The 22,302-nt window shown below is 41.9% G+C and overlaps 2 protein-coding genes across 2 annotated transcripts; one reads left to right on the plus strand and one right to left on the minus strand.

Moving 5' to 3' along the window:
• Window positions 1-5,382: 5,382 nt before the first annotated feature.
• arl8a (ADP-ribosylation factor-like 8A) lies at window positions 5,383-15,267 on the minus strand. The gene is made up of 7 exons (XM_010880890.4): window positions 14,803-15,267; window positions 9,254-9,334; window positions 8,810-8,883; window positions 8,444-8,537; window positions 6,945-7,012; window positions 6,512-6,582; window positions 5,383-6,406 (listed from the first exon to the last, which is right to left on the minus strand). Exons 1-7 carry the CDS (start codon window positions 14,923-14,925, stop codon window positions 6,351-6,353), a joined length of 567 nt encoding a protein of 188 aa, XP_010879192.1. The 5' UTR covers window positions 14,926-15,267; the 3' UTR covers window positions 5,383-6,350.
• Window positions 15,268-15,473: 206 nt separating this feature from the next.
• Window positions 15,474-21,360, plus strand: c17h6orf89 (chromosome 17 C6orf89 homolog). The gene is made up of 8 exons (XM_010880891.3): window positions 15,474-15,638; window positions 16,206-16,491; window positions 17,012-17,177; window positions 17,294-17,442; window positions 17,637-17,779; window positions 17,927-18,062; window positions 18,174-18,297; window positions 18,484-21,360. Exons 2-8 carry the CDS (start codon window positions 16,303-16,305, stop codon window positions 18,564-18,566), a joined length of 990 nt encoding a protein of 329 aa, XP_010879193.1. The 5' UTR covers window positions 15,474-15,638; window positions 16,206-16,302; the 3' UTR covers window positions 18,567-21,360.
• The last annotated feature ends 942 nt before the right edge of the window (window positions 21,361-22,302 follow it).

Genomic DNA, 22,302 nt, shown 5'->3' on the forward strand with positions numbered 1-22,302 from the left:
AGAACGCCTCAGCCTGCCCTGTCATTATCACAGCTGGGGTTAGAATCGAACCGGAGTTCAGACAGCAGGTGGGAACTGTTTGTGACTGACTACAGTTGTCTTCATCAGGTCTGGTACTAGTAATGGACTATCACAGGGCACTTCCCTGTGTGACAGGCTTTAGTTTTAAAGGACATGGGAAACCTCAAAAGACAACACTAAGGTCCTTAGCTCTTCCACTTTAAACAGTTCTTTCACTAGCTCTATCCACTGGTACACAGCCAGGGCTTGAAAACCAGGCTGTGTAATCTGTTGAGAGAATCCAACAAGCAGGTCTTTTAGAATCAGATTGTTGATGATTAAATGGTGATCGTTCTAAACAAGTGACTTGTTTTCATTGCTTAACACCTCTAAAAGGCTTTCATCAGCACCCATCTCTGCTTGACGCCGTGTTTATTCATTCTGTCCCTCTGGTTTTCACTGCCAGCCTAGACCCATGCAAATGTAATGAGTTTTACTGTTTTCTGAGTAACACTGAGTCTATTATGCATCTGAATATGAAAGACAGACAAAAAAAAAAGAGTCAGAGAGATAGAGTGGAAGGAATAAAGTGCAACTCTCAAGCATTGAAAGAGAAAGGTCCACCCATATAACTTTCCCTAGCCCCTAGAAATGCTTCTTCTCCATCTGAAATCTGATCCTATTCTGCCTCCTGCTGGCCTTAACTGAGAATTACATTCATCAAATTCACCTAAAATATTCAGAAATTGGGTTTACAGAGTGGGGTTTTATTTCAATATTCATCTGAAGATAATCATAGCAACATACTGTATACAGAGAAGTCACTGACAGACAGAATGTAAAGAGCCATTTAGACCAAGTCACTCAGATGACCAGGGCATTGTGTTTTGTCCGCACGTTGACCACATCAAGTTATCAAAACAAATCAACAGATAATGGAACAGAACCAATGGGATGTCATCGATGTCATAGTGAAATATACCATGGATGTTTGTTGTAGATTCACAGTGTGGCATTTAGTTTGACTGGCCAACCATGCCTTTGGTCCATGGGAGGGACCAGTTTACTCTCTCCTCCTTATGCTGGAATCATGGAGTAAATATTGGTTTAACATGGTTCAGTGGTTCAAAGGTTTATCATGGTTTCTATGCTTCTGCAGAGAGGTTTACAAACCACCATGTAAATATGTAACAATATGGCATGTTCATGTAGGCCTAATGATCTTTAACTGGTCAATTAATTGGTCAGTGTGTATATTCATATATATTTATTTAGACAAATGCAATAAGGCACAAGGGTTGTGGAATATGGCCAATATACCAAAGACCCCATGAGTTGCCTTATTGCTATAATAAACTGATTACTAAAATAATTGTTAGAGTGAAAATGTTGCTTTTTACCCATGGTATACCGTCTGATTTACCACAGCTTAAAGTCAATCAGAATTCAGGGCTATAACCACCCAGTTTAAGTATTAAGAAAAAGAGAGAGAAAACTAACAGCTTTTCAACTGAAACTGTATTTCAGATGTACAACCCCATTTCCAAAAACACTGGGACGCTGTGTAAAATGTAAAGAAAAACCGAATGCAATGATGTGCAAATCATTTAAACCCTATATTCAATAGAAAATAGTACAAAAACGACATATAAAATGTTGATATTGAGAAACGTTATTGTTTCTTGAAAAATACACGAATATATATATACACACATGCACACATACACACACAAACACACACACAATATACAAATATAGTGTACAGTATTACAAATATACACCATTACTGCATGGGCTCAGGAACACTTCCAAAAACCATTGTCTGTGAATACATTACATCACTGCATCAACAAATGAACTCTACCATGCAAAGAAGAAAACGATCCAGAGCTCATTTAAGATGGGCTAAGGCGAATTGGAAAACTGTCCATTGGGCTGTCCAGCAGACAAATCAAAATTAGAGATTAATTTTGGGAATCATGGACGCCACATCCTCCAGGCTAAAGAGGAGAGGGACCATCTGGCTTGTTATCAGTGCACAGTCTGAAAGCCAGCATCCATGATGGTATGGGGGTGCATTAGTGCACATGGCATGGGTGACTTGCACATCTGTGAAGACACCATTTAACGATGAACTGTATATACAGGTTTTGGAGCAACATATTCTGCCATCCAGACAACATATTTTTCAGGGAAGGCCTTGCTTATTTCAGCAAGACAATGCCAAACCACATTCTGCACGTATTACAAAAGCATGGCTCCACAATAAATGAGACCGGGTGCAAAACTGGCCTGCCTGCAGTCCAGAACTGTCACCCATTGAAATAAGCAAGAATGGGAAAACATTTAACTTTCAAAACTACAGCAATTGGTCTCCTCAATTCCCAAACGCTTCAAGAGTATTGTTAAAAGAAGAGGTGATGCAACACAGTGGTTGACATGCCCCTGTCCCAACTTTTTTTAAACATGTTGCTGGCATCAAATTTTAAATGGGCATGTTTGTTTTTTACATAAACAATAATATTTCTCAGTCTCAACATTTGATATGCTTTCTTTGTACTATTTTCAATTAAATATATTAATTAATGATATATGCATCATTGCATTCTGTTTTCATTTGCATTTAACACAGCGTCTCAATATTTTTGGAAACCGGGTTATACTTGAGAAAGAACATCCATTCATCCAAAGTCACACATTCACTCACAGAAATCTGCGACACAGACAACCAAATACTGTCACCAGCTAAAAATGACATGCACTTCATCATAATACCTTTGTTACACGGTCACAAAAATGACTACTGCCATCATCAGCAGATTGTTGTGTTTTCAGACTGCTGATGTAAGAAAAGTGTATATTTTTTGCATTAAAGGAATGATCATTCATCAGGCTTGTGGAGTATCCAACAAAATAGGATAAATGAGTTAACTAATATATGTAGATAACAGAAATAACAGTGGAACTGCTGATTCATTAACAAAGATTAACTTAGTTGTGTGCTAATTGTTGAGTCAATTAGACCACGCCAAATAAAAACTGATCTTCGCAATATAATATAAAAATGCTATTTCAGAATATGTAGGCAAGTTAGTTGGCTAACACCCTGATTCTGATTTGTAGCATAGCCCTCTGATATCTAGGAGAGGTGTTTTGGTTTACAGTTGCTATGTACAACATCTGAGAGGATAAGAAACACTTACTAGATTGAGTGTTGTTTCTCAGTACCAATTTGAATTAATGTCATGTGTATTATAAACATAACATTGAAATAAGAACAAAATTAGATAAAAACAATATAAAAAAGGCTAAATAAAGGCAGAGGTTATTCCAGCAGACAATACTGATAACAGAGTGGGAACAGCTCCATTTAATTTCCAGATAATTTTAGAAGCAAACAAAAATTCCAATTCCTATTCTTCTCACTGGTTTTCAATTATATACGGAATTCCCATTTGGTTAACGTTTGACAAAAATTTAAAGTTAATTGAACCCAAACCTGCATTAAAAACAACAAAACTCAGGTCGTATCAGCAGTAGACATGAGACTGTTACTTTCAGGCAGATGCATAAGACGATGATGTGCTTCGCAATCATCCAAAAACACATAAATACATAACTGTCATCCAATAATGCTGGAACACGTGACTGTCATCCAGTAACACTGAAATACATAAATGTCATCCAATAACGCTGGAACACGTGTCTGTCATCCAGAAACAATGAAATACATAAGTGTCATCCAATAACGCTGGAACACGTGTCTGTCATCCAGAAACAATGAAATACATAAATGTCATCCAATAACGCTGGAACACGTGACTGTCATCCAGAAACAATTAATTACATAACTGTCATCCAATAACGCACAAAAACATGACTGTCATCCAGTAACACTGAAACACATGACTGTCATCCAGGAACACCGAACCACATCATAGTCAGTTACTGTTGCAGCGGATAACGGGCGCACAGAGCGACAAATTCCCCATTTTATCTATTTCCAGAGATATATTTTTACTCATTACACATTCTGCCAGATACAAATATTAACCTTTAAATAATAAATGGTAACCTTGAACTGGCATGATGTCAATGAAGCCCCATTAAAGTGAATGATAGGGGGGAATCTCAGCACTCTGAACGATGCCTCCTTTCCTGTACTTGATCTGAAAAGGCAGCATGTGTGAAAGAATTAGGGTAGATGGATGCCTCTTTTCCCCAGTTACGTTCCATCACATCTGTGTGAATGAACGAGAAGAAGAAAGTAGAAGAGGAAGGGAAGCCATTATAGACAGGTGGGATACACCCCTATAGCATAGCCTGACAGCTCAGAAGACTTTCCAGATCAAACAGGGGGAAATGACTTGTTCCCAAAATAAAGTATTAGACAGAATCCTCTGAATACCAAAAGAGGGTTATTGTGTGCTTTACTTCTCAGTGTTACATAAGATATGTTCAGAAAAAGATTTCTGGATTTGCATCATTTAGTTGTGTTTTAAGTTAAGACATAAAAACAAGTTAATAAATATGGCCTTGTCAGTGATTATATTGAATATGATATATGGGATGGCACAAAGCATTCATTAACATTATGCAGTATGTACATGTAATTCTCAGTAACAGGAAAGCTTGTAAATGTCAATTTATGCTAATGTCAGGAAACTAATGTTAGCCAATGTGTTTATTTCACCATTTTCAAATACTGTTAAATAACATTAGGAAAAGCTGGCTGTGTTTGTGAAACTCTTTCAAGGCTTCTGTGGTTAAACTTTACTTGATCTCTCCATTAGACATTTCTAACTCTGTCAGTTACCAAGACATTTTGACATAACTGATGTTATGATCGGTTCCTGTTGGCCTTATAAAGGATCAACTTATAGATTCAGATAATAGTGGTGTGAACTGATATTGAATAAAAGAACAAGTCGTTCATACAAGGGTCTAAATGTACCCCAAAATAATACAATATCAACCTAATATTGGATTATTCCAGATCCATATGCAAAACAGACTTTAACTGCGATATCTTCGGTCAAATTCAAAGAGAATTGAAGAGATTATTCAGGATTTTGGCAGTTAGGTCCATTGTCAGCTTCCCCCAAGTCAGATGATCTTACAAATGCCATTTTAGGTTTCCGAATGCACTTTAAAGGAAGTTGCTTGCTAAGGTTTTTTGCAACCACTAACTAGCGTAAGCGCAATGCGTGGTAGTCTAATGGAACAGGAGTTCCCGTCTTAGTGCTAAACAAAGTTAGATATCTGGAAAGATTTTAGGGAGGTGAATTAAGGACTTCCTTGCCAACATCCTGAGCGATCATTGTAAGTCAAATGTTTCTTTGTATAATAATCATCAATAATGGTTATAGTAATAGTCAAGGATATTGGCGACGTACGAAACTTTATTGATTCTCATGCATCACTATGGAACAATTCACTGAAAAGTCATTTTGGTCCGGCAAACCAATATGACCATATTGGTCAAGCTGACCTCTGTATTACAATTTTATATCCTTCATACTGAAGTGGAAAGCCTTTCCTTTAAGCTAGGTAAGACATAGGAGAAATAAGAAATGGCTGTGTTCAAAAACAATCTCAACAAATCATTGGTCAGAGCTTGTCACCTGATCAGTTAGACAGATTGGCCACTTTGTTGATATGGAAACAGCTGTGAAGCCCAGGTTAGAAAACAGTTGCTTTTTGACCAATAGAGGAGTAATTTAAGGAAGTAAAAACAGATGACGTACTTCCCCAAGACCTCCTGAAACAGGTCCACACTGTACAGGTATATGATATAAAAAAAGAAACAAATCTAAAACAGTCAATGAAAACAAGAGCTTGGTGGGTGACTGCAAAGAGTCCATTTCAACCAGTCTGAAGTACATGGTGTAAAAAAAATGCATATAGATAGAAAACCAAACAATTCAAACAGTGCAAATCATAATTTTTGACACACTCTTTACAAGAACAGAATCCGGTAAGAGGGATGGGGGGAGCCGTGTCTTTAAAGTGTAGATGGGAGGGATATGATGGGTCAGACGGAAGGAGAGTTGAGGATGAAGACAGCCCTACCCCCAGCCTCCACCTACTCCATGTTCACAGAAGATTGGATGTGTAAGAACACAGATTATGGCTCCATATTCTGCCATAGTGCTCACACCTATTCAATCCTCTGATGTGTGTGAACTCACAAACATGTAGGCTGGAAATGGATACAGGGTGATGAGAGAAGAAAGGGCCAGAAGGGGATGACAAGAAGGATGACAAGATGGAAGAGGAGGGGGGTCCAGCTGGTCTTTGGGTAACGGTCCTGGATGGGGGAGGATTGGGGTGTCCAGGTGGTGGACTCTTTATGTTGTTGTCCTCCTGGTTCTGGAATGCTGGATCAGCCACTGTAGGGTAATGTCTGCCGTAGGACAGGAAGACATTCAGTTGTAGTTACTCCAAAGGAACATAAAACACTTCTCCGCTAATTATCAGGTAGTCAAGAAACAGCCGGTTGCTTTCTCACCAATGTTGTCTTTTTCCTTGCAGGAGATGGAGTAACAGCAGATCTCTCGGTCCTGGATGGCGGACAGGTTCCTGCGTGAAGCAGAGGGCAGTGTAAGGGGGGGCAGTGTCAGAGGGGGGGCAGTGTCAGAGGGGGGGCAGTGTCAGAGGGGGGGCAGTGTCAGAGGGGGGGCAGTGTCAGAAGGGGGGCAGTGTCAGAGGGGGGGCAGTGTCAGGGGGGGGGGGCAGTGTCAGGGGGGGGCAGTGTCAGGGGGGGGGGCAGTGTCGGGGGGGGCAGTGTCGGGGGGGGGGGGGGGGGCAGTGTCAGGGGGGGGGGCAGTGTCAGGGGAGGGCAGTGTCAGGGAGGGGCAGTGTCAGGGGGAAACTACAATTGTTCACAAACATACATTGTCTGCATCCTGACAAAATGGAAACAGTAGGGCTCTGATACTCACATTTTCTCAATCAGCTCCTTCTCATCCAAGGCACCTGGAATGTCTCTTTTGTTACCCAAAACCAGTACCTGAAATAGTCCACGGTAGATTCAATGAGTGCCAATGCATTCTCTTCTGCAAAACCAGTTCAATTTTAATTCAACATGCCACTGCCTTAATCAACTGTGTAGTTGTGAAGTTCAGTTAGAGCTTTGAATTACATTGCACAGGATGGAGCTATAACACAGAAATTTGAGTTGATTATTCCAAATTACAGATGAAGTGCAATATCTGCTAGAGTTGGAAAACAAGGGGCAGTTGTTGAGAATTGATGTGAGTGGGGGAGTAGCTAGAACGTTATCCATCTTCCTTCTGTCATTTAAAATGGCTGACAGTCACACTAAACACGGCTCTACATGAACAGCTCCTCACACGAGTCAAAAGCAGAATCTGAAGTAAGGGTCATCACAGTGTTCCCTGTGTGCTAGACCTCCACCATAATCTATCTGAGCAGGGATGTGTGTGTAACGTTACATCTGCCATCCTGTAGGAATTCCACTGCCCAGGCCTGCTAATGGTCTTCTCAATACACGTCTGGACACAGACACAGACACAGACACACTCCAATCCCACCACATTAGCCTGCTAGATGCTAGTAAAACATAATGCATCTGCAATGCTCAACTACTATACCGCCTAAAGCCATTCCTCTCCCTGTGTGACTCCATACCCACCCCCGTCTCACTCCATTCCTCTCCCTGTGTGACTCCATACCCACCCCCCTGCCTCACACCATTCCTCTCCTAGTGTGACTCCATACCCACCCCCGTCTCACTCCATTCCTCTCCCTGTGTGACTCCATACCCACCCCCGTCTCACTCCATTCTTCTCCCAGTGACTCCATACCCACCCCCGTCTCACTCCATTCTTCTCCCTGTGTGTGACTCCATACCCACCCCCGTCTCACTCCATTCCTCTCCCTGTGCGTGACTCCATACCCACCCGCGTCTCACTCCATTCCTCTCCCTGTGTGCGACTCCATACCCACCCCCCCGTCTCACTCCATTCCTCTCCCAGTGTGACTCCATACCCACCCCTCTGCCTCACTCCATTCCTCTCCCTGTGTGACTCCATACCCACCCCCGTCTCACTCCATTCTTCTCCCTGTGTGTGACTCCATACCCATTCTCAATCCATTCCAATCCCCCTTCACTCTCCATTCATTTCCCACCAACTCACTCCATTCCTCTTCCCGTCTCACACATTCCTCTACCTCCATCGCACTCCATTCCACTCTCCCATGTCGGACTCCATTCCTCTCTTCCCTATCTCAGTGGATTCTTCGCTCCCCATCTCACCCCATTTTCTCCCGGGCCTCTTTCTTCACCACTCCACCCCACCTCATTCTCTCTCTCGTTCTCTCACCTTCTGTCTCTCTTAAAAGCAGACATGAGCCTACAGCTCAGATCTCATATCGACCAGGGTCCTAACATCAACAATTACAAGACATTGGTACTCACTGGGATTCCCTGTAGCTGGGGTTTGTCTAAGAGGTTATGTAGTTCGTTCTTTGAGGCTTCAATCTTCTCTGGGTCTGCAGCATCTACCATGTAACTAAGAGTAAAGAGAGGGAGAGATTGAGGGTGTCGGCACTTAAGTGTGTGTGTGTGTGTGTGTGTGTGTGTGTGTGTGTGTGGACAGTAAAACAAGGAAAATGTATCTTGTAGGGACATTTCTCCAATCCCTACAGGGAAACTGGGTTAAAGGAGGTAAACATTGGGGTCAGAGTTGGGATTACAGAAAACAGGATTTTAAATGGGAATGAAGATTGTGTATAACAGTGTATGATTGAGAATGAGAGACTTATTGTGTAAGCATGTACTTACACAATGGCACTGACTCCTCGGCAGTATCTCTCCCACATGCTTCGGAATCGAGGCTGACCCCCTATATCCCACAGCTGGAGAACAATACACAGACACCACTTCAGTCTCAAAGTGTAACCATACAAACACACTGCAGTGTACCCATCCATCAGTACACATCCATCATACAAAACACATCCATTAGTACCCATCCATCATACAAAACACATTCATCATACAGAACACATGCAACATACAGTACCCATCATACGGTACACATCCATCATACAGTACCCATCCATTAGTACACATCCATCATACGGTACACATCCATCATACGGTACACATCCATCATACGGTACACATCCATCATACGGTACACATCCATCATACGGTACACATCCATCATACGGTACACATCCATCATACAGAACACCTCATCAGGTCTGATGCTCTCATTCTAACCTTAATGGTGACGTTGCCCTTAGTGATCTTCCTCATATTGAATCCCACTGTAGGAATCATGTCCTCACTGAACTGCCCCGACTGGAGGGAGAGAGAATAGAGAGTTAGAGACACATGAATCAAGCTGACGAAGCGTTATTCTAACACAGGTCTACCAGTCAGCCTCACTATGTCATAGGATCCTGTATTAATAAAACTAAACAAGGTTCCTGTACTCTACACACGCCTAGACACTAGCAGTCAACTTCTTCAGTTGTTTATCACTTTTAGCATTCAATTATACAGCAGTTACACAGGCCAGTAATATCCAGTTACATCAGGCCATTTAATGTTTGTTTATTTAAACCCACCCGCAGAATGACGCCATGCCTCTCTCTAATGTCTACAACTAAACCAAAAATGTATAAAACATACATTTTTATAAAACTCCCTTTTGTGGCCTGCAAATCAAGAAATCAGAGGGGAAAAGAAATTGAATTTCAAAATCTTGAAGCGGCCCTCAAGCCAGGTCAGTATTGCCCTTGTCCATTGTAGGCTGGCATAAAACAATCTGGTTCACGGAATCTTCATAATCCCCATGTGGGGTAAATTGAGAGGGCCGAATGTTGAAGTACGCTGTAAATAATACAGAAACAGCTTTGGCTCATCTCTATTACTCTGGACAGTGACAAGTGTTCAAAGCTATTAATCTTGGCAGTAACTGTTCATTTGCTTGTAAAAACACTATAACAACGATTGACTGAAATACTCATTATAACATTAACAGTAACAAAAATAACATGACAAAAACTGGGCAAGTTGAAGAGAGAAAAAGAGCGGAAGACGCAAAACACTGTCTACATCTGAAAAATAGTACTTAAAGGGTTACATCATTGAGGCACAGAAAGAAATCAAGCAAAGTGTTTTGCTCAGCATCTGGAGCAAAGTCAGCAAATGGGCCAGCCCCTATTTTATCCCTAATATGTCGGTCTCCTCAGAGCACCAACTTAACTGAACCTTTTGGGGTGTTTGACAGGGAAAAGTAAAACAGCAGCCAAACACTCTCCCAAACACTCTCCCAAACACTGTCCCAAACACTCTCCCAAACACTCTCCCAAACACTCTCCCAAACACTCTCCCAAACACTCTACCAAACACTCTACCAAACACTCTACCAAACACTCTACCAAACACTCTCCCAAAGCAACTAACAACTAAGGGACTAACTACTTTGGGAAGAAAATATATAAAAAAATACATAATCATTGTACTAACCGTACTTTGTGTAAACTTACACACTTACACTTATATAGTATTTTCTCAAACAGGTAAACAGTGACCGGTCAGATAAATTGCTACTGTATACTGTATGCAGTGTTAATGTCCTTCCAGAAGCCCCAATTCTAAATCAGCATGCAAACATAAAGCTTCCTTTAATATCCGATGGCAAAAATGAAATCAGGAAAGTGCAGTATCAAAGGCTCCATTAACAAAGACTCCATTTGAAGAGTGTGTGGGTTGACAAAGCCGTCGTCTTGTACTGTCAGAAGGCTGCTACTGTACTCCCGGATAAACAACCTTTACAAGTGGAGAGCATCACATGCAGCCATTTCCTCTGTGTCTTATTTAATGAACAACTTCTAGAAAGCCTCTGCTGCGGTTGTCCTTGGGCCGTCATTATCAAACAGGTTATCCCGCACCATCGCCTGATGAACGAGAGCCAGTTTTCTTCAGGCAAGGTTAAAGCAGTATACTAAGCACACGTGGGATGTTGCTATAGCCTTTACAGCAGGAGGCCATATCTCTATTTGACATCAATATTACAATTCCGCCATACAGGTCTAGGAGCAAGCCCGGGGCCATTTCCTACGACAACGCGACGACGTATTGCCCGGATTACTTTGAGGTGTTTCAGACAAGACTAATGCTCCAGGGTCATAATGCCACCTGGAACTATATTTCAGCCAGACACACTAAAAATTTAATACGGAACAACGGTCCAGCAAAGACTCTGAGAGCCTGGTACAGGGTTCATACACTGAATCTCAAGGGAGGCCAGTCAGTGTCTATTACACATAACAAAAAGCCTAATGATTAATTGGGACCACTATTGGGATGAGTGGAACCAACATCCTATGCTTAATCTCTTCTTTTCATTTCTTAATGCAAAAGCTGATAAAAGATTTTACATTCAAGTTGTTCCGCAGAGTCTTATCCAAAGCAATTTAGTGCTAGAAGTTCACATTAAGCCAATCAAAACAGTGGTTTCGACTGAGATCTTGAGATAGATTGGGCGGTAAACATTCGAAAGTGAACGCAAAATTAACAAAAATACAGAACTATGCATGTTTTTCTTTCTACCATTTTCTAAAGGCCAATCACTCCTTGACATATAAACTGAAAATAGGAAGCCTCTATGTAGAAGCTCAACGGCATTTGCTGAAGCAAATATATTTATTTGATTATGGAGCAATCAAATAAATCTAGCAACTTTGTAGGAAAGACCAGAAGCATTTGTAAGCCATTCATAATGACAGAACATTTTGGTATGACACAGATCAAATAATTGCTTTACTGTTTCAACTAGAAACCCCCAAGAATGCCAACAGGTGCTTCTAGACAAGACTTTGTGGTAGGTGACATCATCTATCAGAAAACACAAAAGTCCCTAATCCATGAATCAGATGTCATGAGGTGGTCTTGGTTGCCCCCATCTCTGTATAATGTATGAATCACTAAAGTGGCCATTATTACCAAAAGAAAAGGCAACTACATTGGTAACTATTTTCAAATGTATCAACTTTAGAAATTAGTGCAATAAAATCAGAAAGTTATTTGTGACAGTATTTCGAAATATTGTTTATCAATATGTATTTATTTATTCCAAATACTACATTTAATTAGCTGTATTCATTGTTTTACAGTAGAAGTAGTTTATACTGATTGTCATTATTGGATGGTAGTTACTTTAGAAAATTTGATTTTATCCACCAAGATTAATAATAAAATAAATATTAGTAAGTATCCCAGAACAAGATTATGGTTGTTATGAATGGCCATTGTCCTAAAGTAATTACAAAACCTCACAAATCTGAATCTGTCACACAAAACAACTGTTAAAGTGGCAATTTGCACTTACTGCACTTTTTTATTCTTCAGTTAATGATATTCATCCATTGATAGTATAAAGTAGTCAGTTTACTGTGGAATCCTGCGACAGCATAGCTACAGAACTGGACTTGTCTGAGAAGTTGTGGGAGCTTGTTGCTATGCTTTCACAATAGAACACACAGATGAGAGCTCCTATGATTCCCTCTGTATTAAATGAAACAAAACGCATTTAGCATTTGCATCTGAATGTGTCATGGCAAAATGTATGAAGAAAGCACCTTTAAATAAATATTTATTCCGTAAATGGTTACTCTGTCTGTAGTCACCCATTAACCATAAGCCTATTTCTCAGAGAACGTCTGAATTAGCTGCTAGGCTAAAAGCAGACTGGCAGTTAAATATCCTTTAACTGCCACTCACTGCTACTGCTCTGAGAAGGATGAGACACCAACCATCCAGATGGGAGGATCTGATCAACAAGGCTGTGTCGGTGAGTCATCGTCCTCGTCCCTGTAGAGCGCTCGGTAGAGAGCCAGGGACTGGTACGGGTCAACGGAGCTAATATTCGCACCCCGACAAGACAGCACAATCTCAATCACTGCCACCTGTGCCAGATCAACAGCTACACCATTAGGATCAGTAACTTGGAATTGGACTGGGTGTGAAACCAGACTGATAACGGGGCCTGCGTGGGTCTGGGAAATCACCTGAGACAGGGAATAGGGCAGAGACTGAGGGCAAGAACTGGGCTAAGGTTGGGGATAGGACAGAGACTGAGACTAGGGACTGAGTTGAAGTTGGGCATCAGGTAGGGACTGAGGACAGGGGATGAGGTTGGGGATAGGGTAGGGACAGAGGACAGGGGATGAGGTTGGGGATAGGGTAGGGACAGAGGACAGGGGATGAGGTTGGGGATAGGGTGGGGACAGAGGACAGGGGATGAGGTTGGGGATAGGGAGGGGACAGAGGACAGGGGATGAGGTTGGGGATAGGGAGGAGACAGAGGACAGGGGATGAGGTTGGGGAGAGGGAGGGGACAAAGGACAGGGAGGGGACAGAGGTTGGGGATAGGGAGGGGGCAAAGGCTGGGGATAAGGATGGGCTACGGCGGGGCCAGGGGATGGGCTACGGCGGGGCCAGGGGATGGGCTACGGCGGGGCCAGGGGATGGGCTACGGCAGGGCCAGGGGATGGGCTACGGCAGGGGCGTGGGGTTGGGGAATTGGGCTCAGTTGGATAAGGCAGATTCAAGGAAGCTAGGTTCAGGTTTAATTTATGTGCTCTGTAAAGGTGTGAATGTATATACAAATGCCCTCCTGCACAGTCTGGTTTTATGTGTAAATGCTGAGGGATAACTCTTCAACACTGGTAGGATGAACAAATACAGACTCACTCTCACGCTCAATTGTGTGTGCACGTGTGCTCACACAAACAATAAATCCAGGATTCCATCAATATATACTAATAATGTCCTGGTTGTACCACATATTTATAAACCTACACACATAGAAAAATAATACAGGCAGGTTATCATAACCATCCTAAAAATCCTCTTCCTTCCAACAGGATTCAAATGAGGACACACTAACTGCCTTGTGACAGGAGTGATACATCCTAGCAATGACTATATGGAAGGGTTGCTATTCTGGTTGTTGCCTAAAGGTAAGACATTAGGTGTGGTGAGCGATACTATGAATACAGTCAGGGCTGAAGCATAGGCTTCTTATTAAGGCTAACATGTACAGCCCAACTACACGTTATCTACTGGCGGTATGTCAGAGAGAGACAATGTTGTAGGGCCTAGTGTAGACTGCAGTGTGTTACTAACACCAATACTTCTGCTTCTCTTCCACCTACCACCACCACGGCTGCTACTACTACTACTACTACTACTACTACTACTACTACTACTACTACTACTACTACTACTACAGCCAGTGTTAGCCTTGGTCTTTTCTGGTTCGTAGTCCTATGCCTTTCTACTTCCTTGTCATGCATCCATCTAAGCAGTTCCAGCATCCTAATCCAGGACCTTGGCTTGGACATTCCTGGACGGATTAAGCCAGAAAACGGAATTACCTCGGTTGTGTAGCTGCATGTTGTACAATAAAATAATGTCAAAGATGCAATGCTCGTATTTCACAATAGCATAAATCAGGATGTCATGTCTAATGTCGTCATCATTACTAGCAAGCACACATGAACAAGCCAGCCAGTCTCCATCCCTAAAATTATCTAGGCCAAATTATATCTTAATATCAGTCCCATTTAAATTACATATGGACATTATTCACTCCACGCACATAACCCATTTGTTTCTATTTGTACTTAAAGGTCCAAATTACAAATAATTATGCGACACTGTAGCAATTAGAGGAGCGGCGTTTTAATCACGGGACCGCTACCTTCCCGTGGTTAATCCGACCATACCCAGGCAAAGCATTTAAACCGGGAAATTACCGCTATCACGTTGACGAATGTGGTCTTCCCCGAATACTGCAGACCGACTAGTGTCAACTCCATTTCCTCCTTCCAAAATAGCTGTTTGAACCAGTCCAACAGCTTGTTAAAAAGAGCCATCATCTTGAGAGCGCAGCTAGGTGTATCTTGGTACAGCCTGGTAGCAAAATATCAGCTGACTGGATGTCTTCACCGCCGCGGCGCTCTGATGGGAGGATTACAAAGATGTAGCTAGTTCCCCGAGAACCGCAATATCAACGACAGCAATGTTTTGGGTTTTAGCCTTTACAGAATGACAATCACGTTGAAGGCTGTAATTTTCTTGCGATCCGTGTTGCTTTGCGTCACGTCTTTCCCTTCCTCGTTGGGTGGGGTTTTAGATCCATGCACAGCTGATCCTTGAAACAATGCGTTAAGAGGTGCGCTTGGTGAGGAGGCACGAGTAGTACTGTTTTCGCTCTTCACTCGCGAAAGAGCGCCCTCTGATGGTCTTCAGTATGAGTACTCAACTTGAAATGGCAGATTCGTTAACACATTTGTCATATGCATGTATAATATCATTTTCAATATGAATCAAATGAGCATTTACAATTATTCAATTAAAAATGTATTATATTTTCCAGATTATATTTTTAAACAACACATTTTCTTGATATTTTACACGAATCTGTTGTTGTCGGAATCAAAACGTGAAATATGTCAAAAAAGGAAGTCACATCGACAAAATAATCAGCAAGCAGGTGTAGTAATGAAAACGTTGCTTTGTTAACACAAGCTAGATATGAACAAGAAAGAGTAGAGCTGTAAAACTAAGTATGGTGAATATTTGAATTATGGTGAGTAGCTACAGTATGATCACTGTTTGGCATATCACATCTTACGTCATCTTATGAAATCTACCTGATTGTACAGTACAAGCCAGCTAGCCAGCTATTGTGGCTAACGTAAAATGTCGCCAGCTATTTATACTTTAACCAAATATTTTGATACAACGTTAGCCACAAAGTTTTTTTATTGTTTGCCCCCACTGCTGTAATGCTGGCACTGGCACTGTCAGTACTTGAAATATACAAATATAAAAGTTAGATTCACAGCTAGAAATGGTTAGATTAATATCGGGATTACTGCTAGTGTGTACGGTACAGTACCGTTCTGTGCCCTATGCTTCTGTCCAGCGTTTTTATCTGTCAATCATTTTTTATGTGGTCACAACCGCTTACTGTTTATAGTTCAGAGTAGTTTGCTCACAGTTCACTTGCCGTTGAAAAATCGTGTTGACGTTGACATGTTGTCTGTTTTGACCACAGTCCAAGGCCAAATTCAGCCATATAGTCTGGTTTGTTTGTCAGTTCTGTCTGGTGCTTTGGAAGTAATGTCTTTATAACCTCTTCAATTTCAAACAGGGGAGACAAAATGTATGACTCAGCCTCTACCCGAAGGGAAGCACTGTCACCCAAATGAACTGTTGACTGGAATCGGTTGGACTAAATATTGGTTGCTATGGGCACCACACTGAGTGAGCCTTGCATCTATGACAAGCTGTCAGAGAGCATCAATATTCTCCGCCAGTCAGGATATCGCTATGGCATGTCAGAGAAGGAGATTGAGAAGTTTATCAAACAAGTCTTGGAGACCAATGAGCCCAGAATAGACCCACCACAGTTTCCCTTCCTTCGAGCCACCATCAAGGTAAGCTGCTCACTCTTGATGGGGCCACAGATACATATGACACATTCAGTGTCCACCATGTAATCATATGGCAATCAACATCTCATCAGAATTACATTGCAGGGATCGACATACAAATCTGAATGACACTCTATGCTCTTTAGGCAATGAAGGTCTTTGTTTTGGTCAGATTATGATTACTTGCCCACAAAATAGAGTAGCTAATAGTGATTCACCTACACACCAGAGGTGTGCAAAAATTACTTTTGCTTTTAGAAACAGAAACGATGTGTCAAATTCAACTAGGTCCATCCACATGTTTTTCAAACAGTGAACGGTTTCCATTGCCAGATTTAATAAATGTAGCCCAGGCTACTGGATTCTTGCATGTTGGTTGAAAATCTTCTGCGCAAAAGGGGCAACCTCAGAGCACACTCAACTTGGGTGATTGACAGTTGCCCCAGGCAATGGGGCAACCCTTATTTTCAAGCCTTGCGTAAACGAGCCATCCTGTGGCCCGCCTCTCCTCTCCCGGCTGTAGTTCCTGGTTGCGGTAGGGTTTCTGTTGGCGGTGGTGCTGGCTTTTACCTATCCCCAGACCCGGCCGCCGCAGGACCTCACCTACACAGTGGGACACAACTGGTCATCCCCACTCAGCCATGTCAGACTGCTGGCTCTGCCCATCGCCAAGAAGTACAACCTGCAAGGTACAGGAGCACAGCCGACGCAGTTCCACACTAACCCTGGCGGTTTGGGGTAGGCTATGGGTCTTTGTTCACGGCTGCTGTTTGTAACAACGGCTTTCCTACTGACTCCCCCTCAGGGTTCCATGAGTGGTGGAGTGCTGGGGCTCCGAGACAGGGCCTGGTCAACTGTTCTGGCTGTGGTGAGGTATCCTCCGTGCTGGAGGTCCCTGTGACCCTCCAAACATCTTCAGCCCTGTGTAGGGGACCACAGCCTGTTCTGCTCAAGGTATGGCTGGCTGCAGGAAACGAGAGGCCCTCTAATGTCTGTCTGGACTTAAAACAAACAGTGTCCCTGAAAGTGGGTGTCCTGTTGGCTCGCTGTTTACGGTTCCATCACAGCATTAACTTTTATTTCACTCAGCTACCCTCACCAGTTAGTGCTGTGCGTGTGGCTGATCATGACGTCTGTCCTCTGGGTAGGGTGGAGAGTCTCTACAGAGGCAGCAGTTAGAGGAGCTCTACTCGGCCCACTCCAGTTCTATGAGCATACTGCTGGAGGATGATTACCTTCTGTCACAGGACCAGGGCTTTCCACAAGGCCCCGCCAACTTCACCCTCCTCTGGTAAAAACACAGATGTGCACGTGCCGACAGTGACACAAAACCATACCCATAAGACCATGAGTTCATCAGTTAGAAAATGAAAACCCTGTTGTTGTATTTATTTTATTTTTTATTGGACTCTGGTTTTCTCCTCTGTTCCGTCTTCAGGAGGTTTCCGTCTGGGGCCAGAGAAAAAGCGATGAGATGGCTTTTCCCCAAGGCTGAGCTATGCCCCCTGCTGGACACTGCTGGGACAACATTGCAACGTTGTCTGGTTACTCACAGTGCCCACTCTCAAAGCAGAGTGAGTCTGTCCTCCAACCCAGCCAACAAGGACATGCATTTGTGTTTGTTGCTGTGGTACTTGTGGTGATTCAGAAGTGTGTGTGTGTGTGTGTGTGTGTGTGTGTTACAGGGTGTGCGAGTCCTGGGTTGGTTGGTGGTAGGAGAGGGGCTCCCCACAGTTCGAATTCTCCCTGTCCACCACTGTCAGAAACACTGTAGCTCCTTTAACCTCTGGCTTGGACCGGGAGATATGGGTGAGAATGCACACAAAGTTACACACCAACATGCACACACCTCCTTGCTTGTATGCCAGTACACCGTGAAGGAGGTTGTGGTCATTATTCGTTGTGTGATAAACCATACCAGAAGTCTGATTTAGATCTGTAAACAATGGCATTTAGTTTGAATCCATCTTGGCTTTTGTTCTTTGATCTTGCCAGTGTACGCTGACCCACGCTACTGGCAGATGGAGCTGTTCCCCGGCAGGGACCAGAACATTGTTTGTGACAGCTCTGCCTTCTGAGGGAAGACTATTACGAGAGGACAGGAGGAACGGGGATAAAGTGAAGGGGAGGAGGATGGAGGGCTTTGACTTGCCATCCAGAACTCTGAAAACCCATCTCTATTCCAGATGTCCTACTGGAAGAGAATATAGCACTTCCTATATAGTCAGGATATGATGTGACCTTTAAGCTAAAGAGCACCAACCACCCCACCAAACCCAGCCCCTGTCCCTGCCATCTCCTAGCCTAATACCAAACTCAGTTCCTAACCCCTAACTGTGCCTCATCGTTCATAGCCTTTTCAGATTGGCAACAAGTGAAAGCAGAGAGGGACTGCTGTCTGACTGGGAAGTCTGTGTCTGTTGGTGAACAATAGTCTGGGAAAAAACTTCTTAAACTTCAAAACGTTTGTAAGAAAGCCCAAAGAGGATACATTGAGAGAGTGACAGATCAATTTTTTTGGTGAAAAGGCCTTTGTTCAATCAGAATGTTCAAGATTGTTTTGGTGATGTTTTAATTAGTGATAAAATTGCACAGCCACAACAGAAACAATGGGACAGTTTTGTGACACCACCCTACCATCAGTACTCCAAACCTGTTTGGACTGGTCTACATGACCAACAAGTTTAACACGTTGCTGCTAATGGGACAATGACAGTTGAGTATAAGGATGTATGAAATTGATTTGTGAATTGTATGTGTTGGATGTTCCTCATCCTGAATGTAGCCTATTTTTCTGTATATTCCATTTTTCAGTTTAGCACCCAATAGCAAAAATCAATGGAGGTGTTAGTGGCCAAATCATCTCCATATTTTGTTTTAAAAAAAACAAAACAAGGATTTATCCATTAAAAAAACTTGTACTTACTTCCATTGATTTTGAGATAACAATTACCAGAGGTGAGATTTGTGATGGCCGTTTAAAGAAAAAGAAACATGGATTTAAGTTTCTCTTGGCCCATAGATTACTTTCAGGGTGGGAAACCATCAAACATCAAGGTCTGATATTTTCCCTCAACATTCATTCCATTTTCTAACTGTCATTGCAGACAGTGTATTTAAAGGCCAACTTAGGGCACAAGAATTGCACATCTGATCGAAGCACATTCATACTAACTGTGGTCAATAAGATATTAGGCTACAGAAGTGCCATTACTTTCAGAGATCCACAGCTTCCGTCCAAAACGTAATCCTGTGAAAATGAAGTGTAGAAATCCTCAAGGAGAATCAGGCCCTAGTCTTGAGACTACAGTGGGAACTGGTGAGTGTCACCTGTTCATCGTTGTCGTTGATGAAACACCAAAAGCACACCCGTGGTTCGTTTATAAAATGGAAAAAGCCTTCGACTCTTTTTCATTTTCCAAGTCAGCTTTTAATATAAATACCTATATAAGTTGATGGTGAAACCTTGTGCCATAACTTCCACAAGGCTTGATAGGTCACGGTGTGTTTGGCTTAACCCCTTGTGGTCCAGTTCCCTGTGTAAGCACTTTTAAAGTCATTGGCAACAACTTGTCGGTGATGTCAGTGTTTGATCTGTCACATTATTCATGTTTAAAATGTGGGTCCTGTTCAATTGCTCGACATAGTCACGTCATTTATGTAATCTTTTACGGCTCAAAATTTACCATGTTACATTTTTGAGTTTCAGCCTTTTTGGTAAACTCTACATTTATCTGTTTTATGACTTCTGTGGGTTTTCTATGCCTCAATCACGATGTGTTTATGTATATTTGAGGGGAATTTCATTGGTCAGAGCAGTTTTTTCCTGTAATTATTTATTCTTTAAAAAGTGTATATGATGGCCATATACTGGACTCTAAGCTATTAACAGTGGTTATTGGTGTTCATCTCGTCATGACTGGGATTCTATGGACCTGCACTACTGCCATATTTAATTTGCATACTTTAAATGCCACTGTTTTTTGGTACTAGTAAACATCCATTTCTCTCTTTCGCATGAATTGTGAGGATAGTGACAAAATTGCCCTTAGGAGTCTGTTCCGTGGGTAGCTATTAATTAGAATCCATGCAGGAAATGGCTTTCGGCTTTTAAATCTCCCCTCTGAAGCCCTGTTGGATAGTTCAAATATTATTATTACATTATCTTTGCTCATTAAAATAAAGTTGTTCAAGACAGCTTATTTACACCAACAAACAAACATCATGTCCTCACTGAACCAGACACATTTGGCTTGAGTTTAAGCTTGCCTTTTTTTTGTAAAGCCTTACTACAGAATGTCATTGCATATTCTCCCTGTTAGGTTACTTTGTTTTTCTTTTACTGTTAACATCTTTGAGGCTTTTTAATTGGTTGCCTTTCAGTCTGTAGTGGGTTCATTTTGATGAGTACAATTCATGGCACTTGTTATTTAAGTGATTGCTTTGGTGAAAGCAACTTGTTCAAGGTCTGCATTCAATCTGAAGCGGCGCTGCGGCTCTTCAATGCAATTCCTGATCCAGCCAACAGCTGCAGCATTTACTGTGAATAGAACTCTGCAAACATTAAAATACAATATTGGACTGAATCCACGCCTAAATTGACATTGAACAAAAGCTTTGTATGATCAAATTGCAATGTAAATCATGATTTAACACTTGTTCTGGTTGTGTGTGCCTGGTAGGTCTCATGGATATTAACACCATGGACTGTTGTATTTTCTGATATCCCTTTATATTGAGATGTTATAGAAATGTGCAATACCTTCCTTATTTTTTCTTAACATCAGAGTGCATTGTTATGTCAAAAAAGCCTACTTTGATTTCATGGACTCCTGTCAATGGCCAAATGTTTGGATAAAGTATATAAATGTTTTTAAGTTTCAGGTTTTTAATAGCAGGATGCACAGGGTACACAAGGCAAACCACACCAATTATTACTTGCAAGTTTCTGTTTGACAATGCTAAAGAATTTCAAATGAGGTGAATAGATAACTGATGACAGTACCAATACTAACATTCTACAGTATTTAGATAGCTATTAATACACTCTAGGTGTGTTTGTTCATATGTATGGGTCAGTAATTTCATGTGTGTCAAGTTCAGGAGTCAGTGTGAATTGTTTAGCAGTCTGAATGTGAAGGAACTCAATTTTGACCCTTTTAAAATTAATTCCAAATAGTCAATTAATTAATGTAACCAATTAATGTAATATATAAAGAGAGTATTACAATTACAGTACAAGTAAAAGATAGAAAGTTCTCCAGAGATTGAAGAAGCGGACAGGAGGAAAGGTAAATACAAGAGAGCTTCTTCAAACCCTCTCTCTGGTTATATCCTAAAACTCAAGTAGTGGGGGTTGGTTAACTGACCTAAGGAAAACAAAACCAGTCCTATAAAATTGACCCCTTATCAATCCTTGTGTCTGTTCCTATGACACAGGGGTGTTATCTCAAGGATCATGCAAGCTATGCAATTAAAAGCAACCCTTTTGTCTCTGCATTCCCTCCTAACTGTTAAACATAATCATTCCAATGACAACGTACTAGAATAGAAATCAAGTACAGCACATAATGAAGAATCAATCGAATGTATAAATAGACATAGAATTGACATTTTTCCAACCATATGAGAACCGATGCTTCAGTACAGACCCCATCGGACAGACGTTAGGCAAATGAACAGTGGCTGGCTGGGATGTGAAGCGTCCTTGGAAAAAGCTGCCGGCTTTCCTCAGGCATTGTTCTGGACTGATGTCCTGGCAGAATGGGACCACAGCCCCAGTGATGTGTTAGGCAGACTTCGTCACATGCTGGA

The sequence above is a fragment of the Esox lucius genome, chromosome 17 (assembly GCF_011004845.1).
Source record: "Esox lucius isolate fEsoLuc1 chromosome 17, fEsoLuc1.pri, whole genome shotgun sequence".
In the NCBI taxonomy this organism is placed as follows: domain Eukaryota; kingdom Metazoa; phylum Chordata; class Actinopteri; order Esociformes; family Esocidae; genus Esox; species Esox lucius.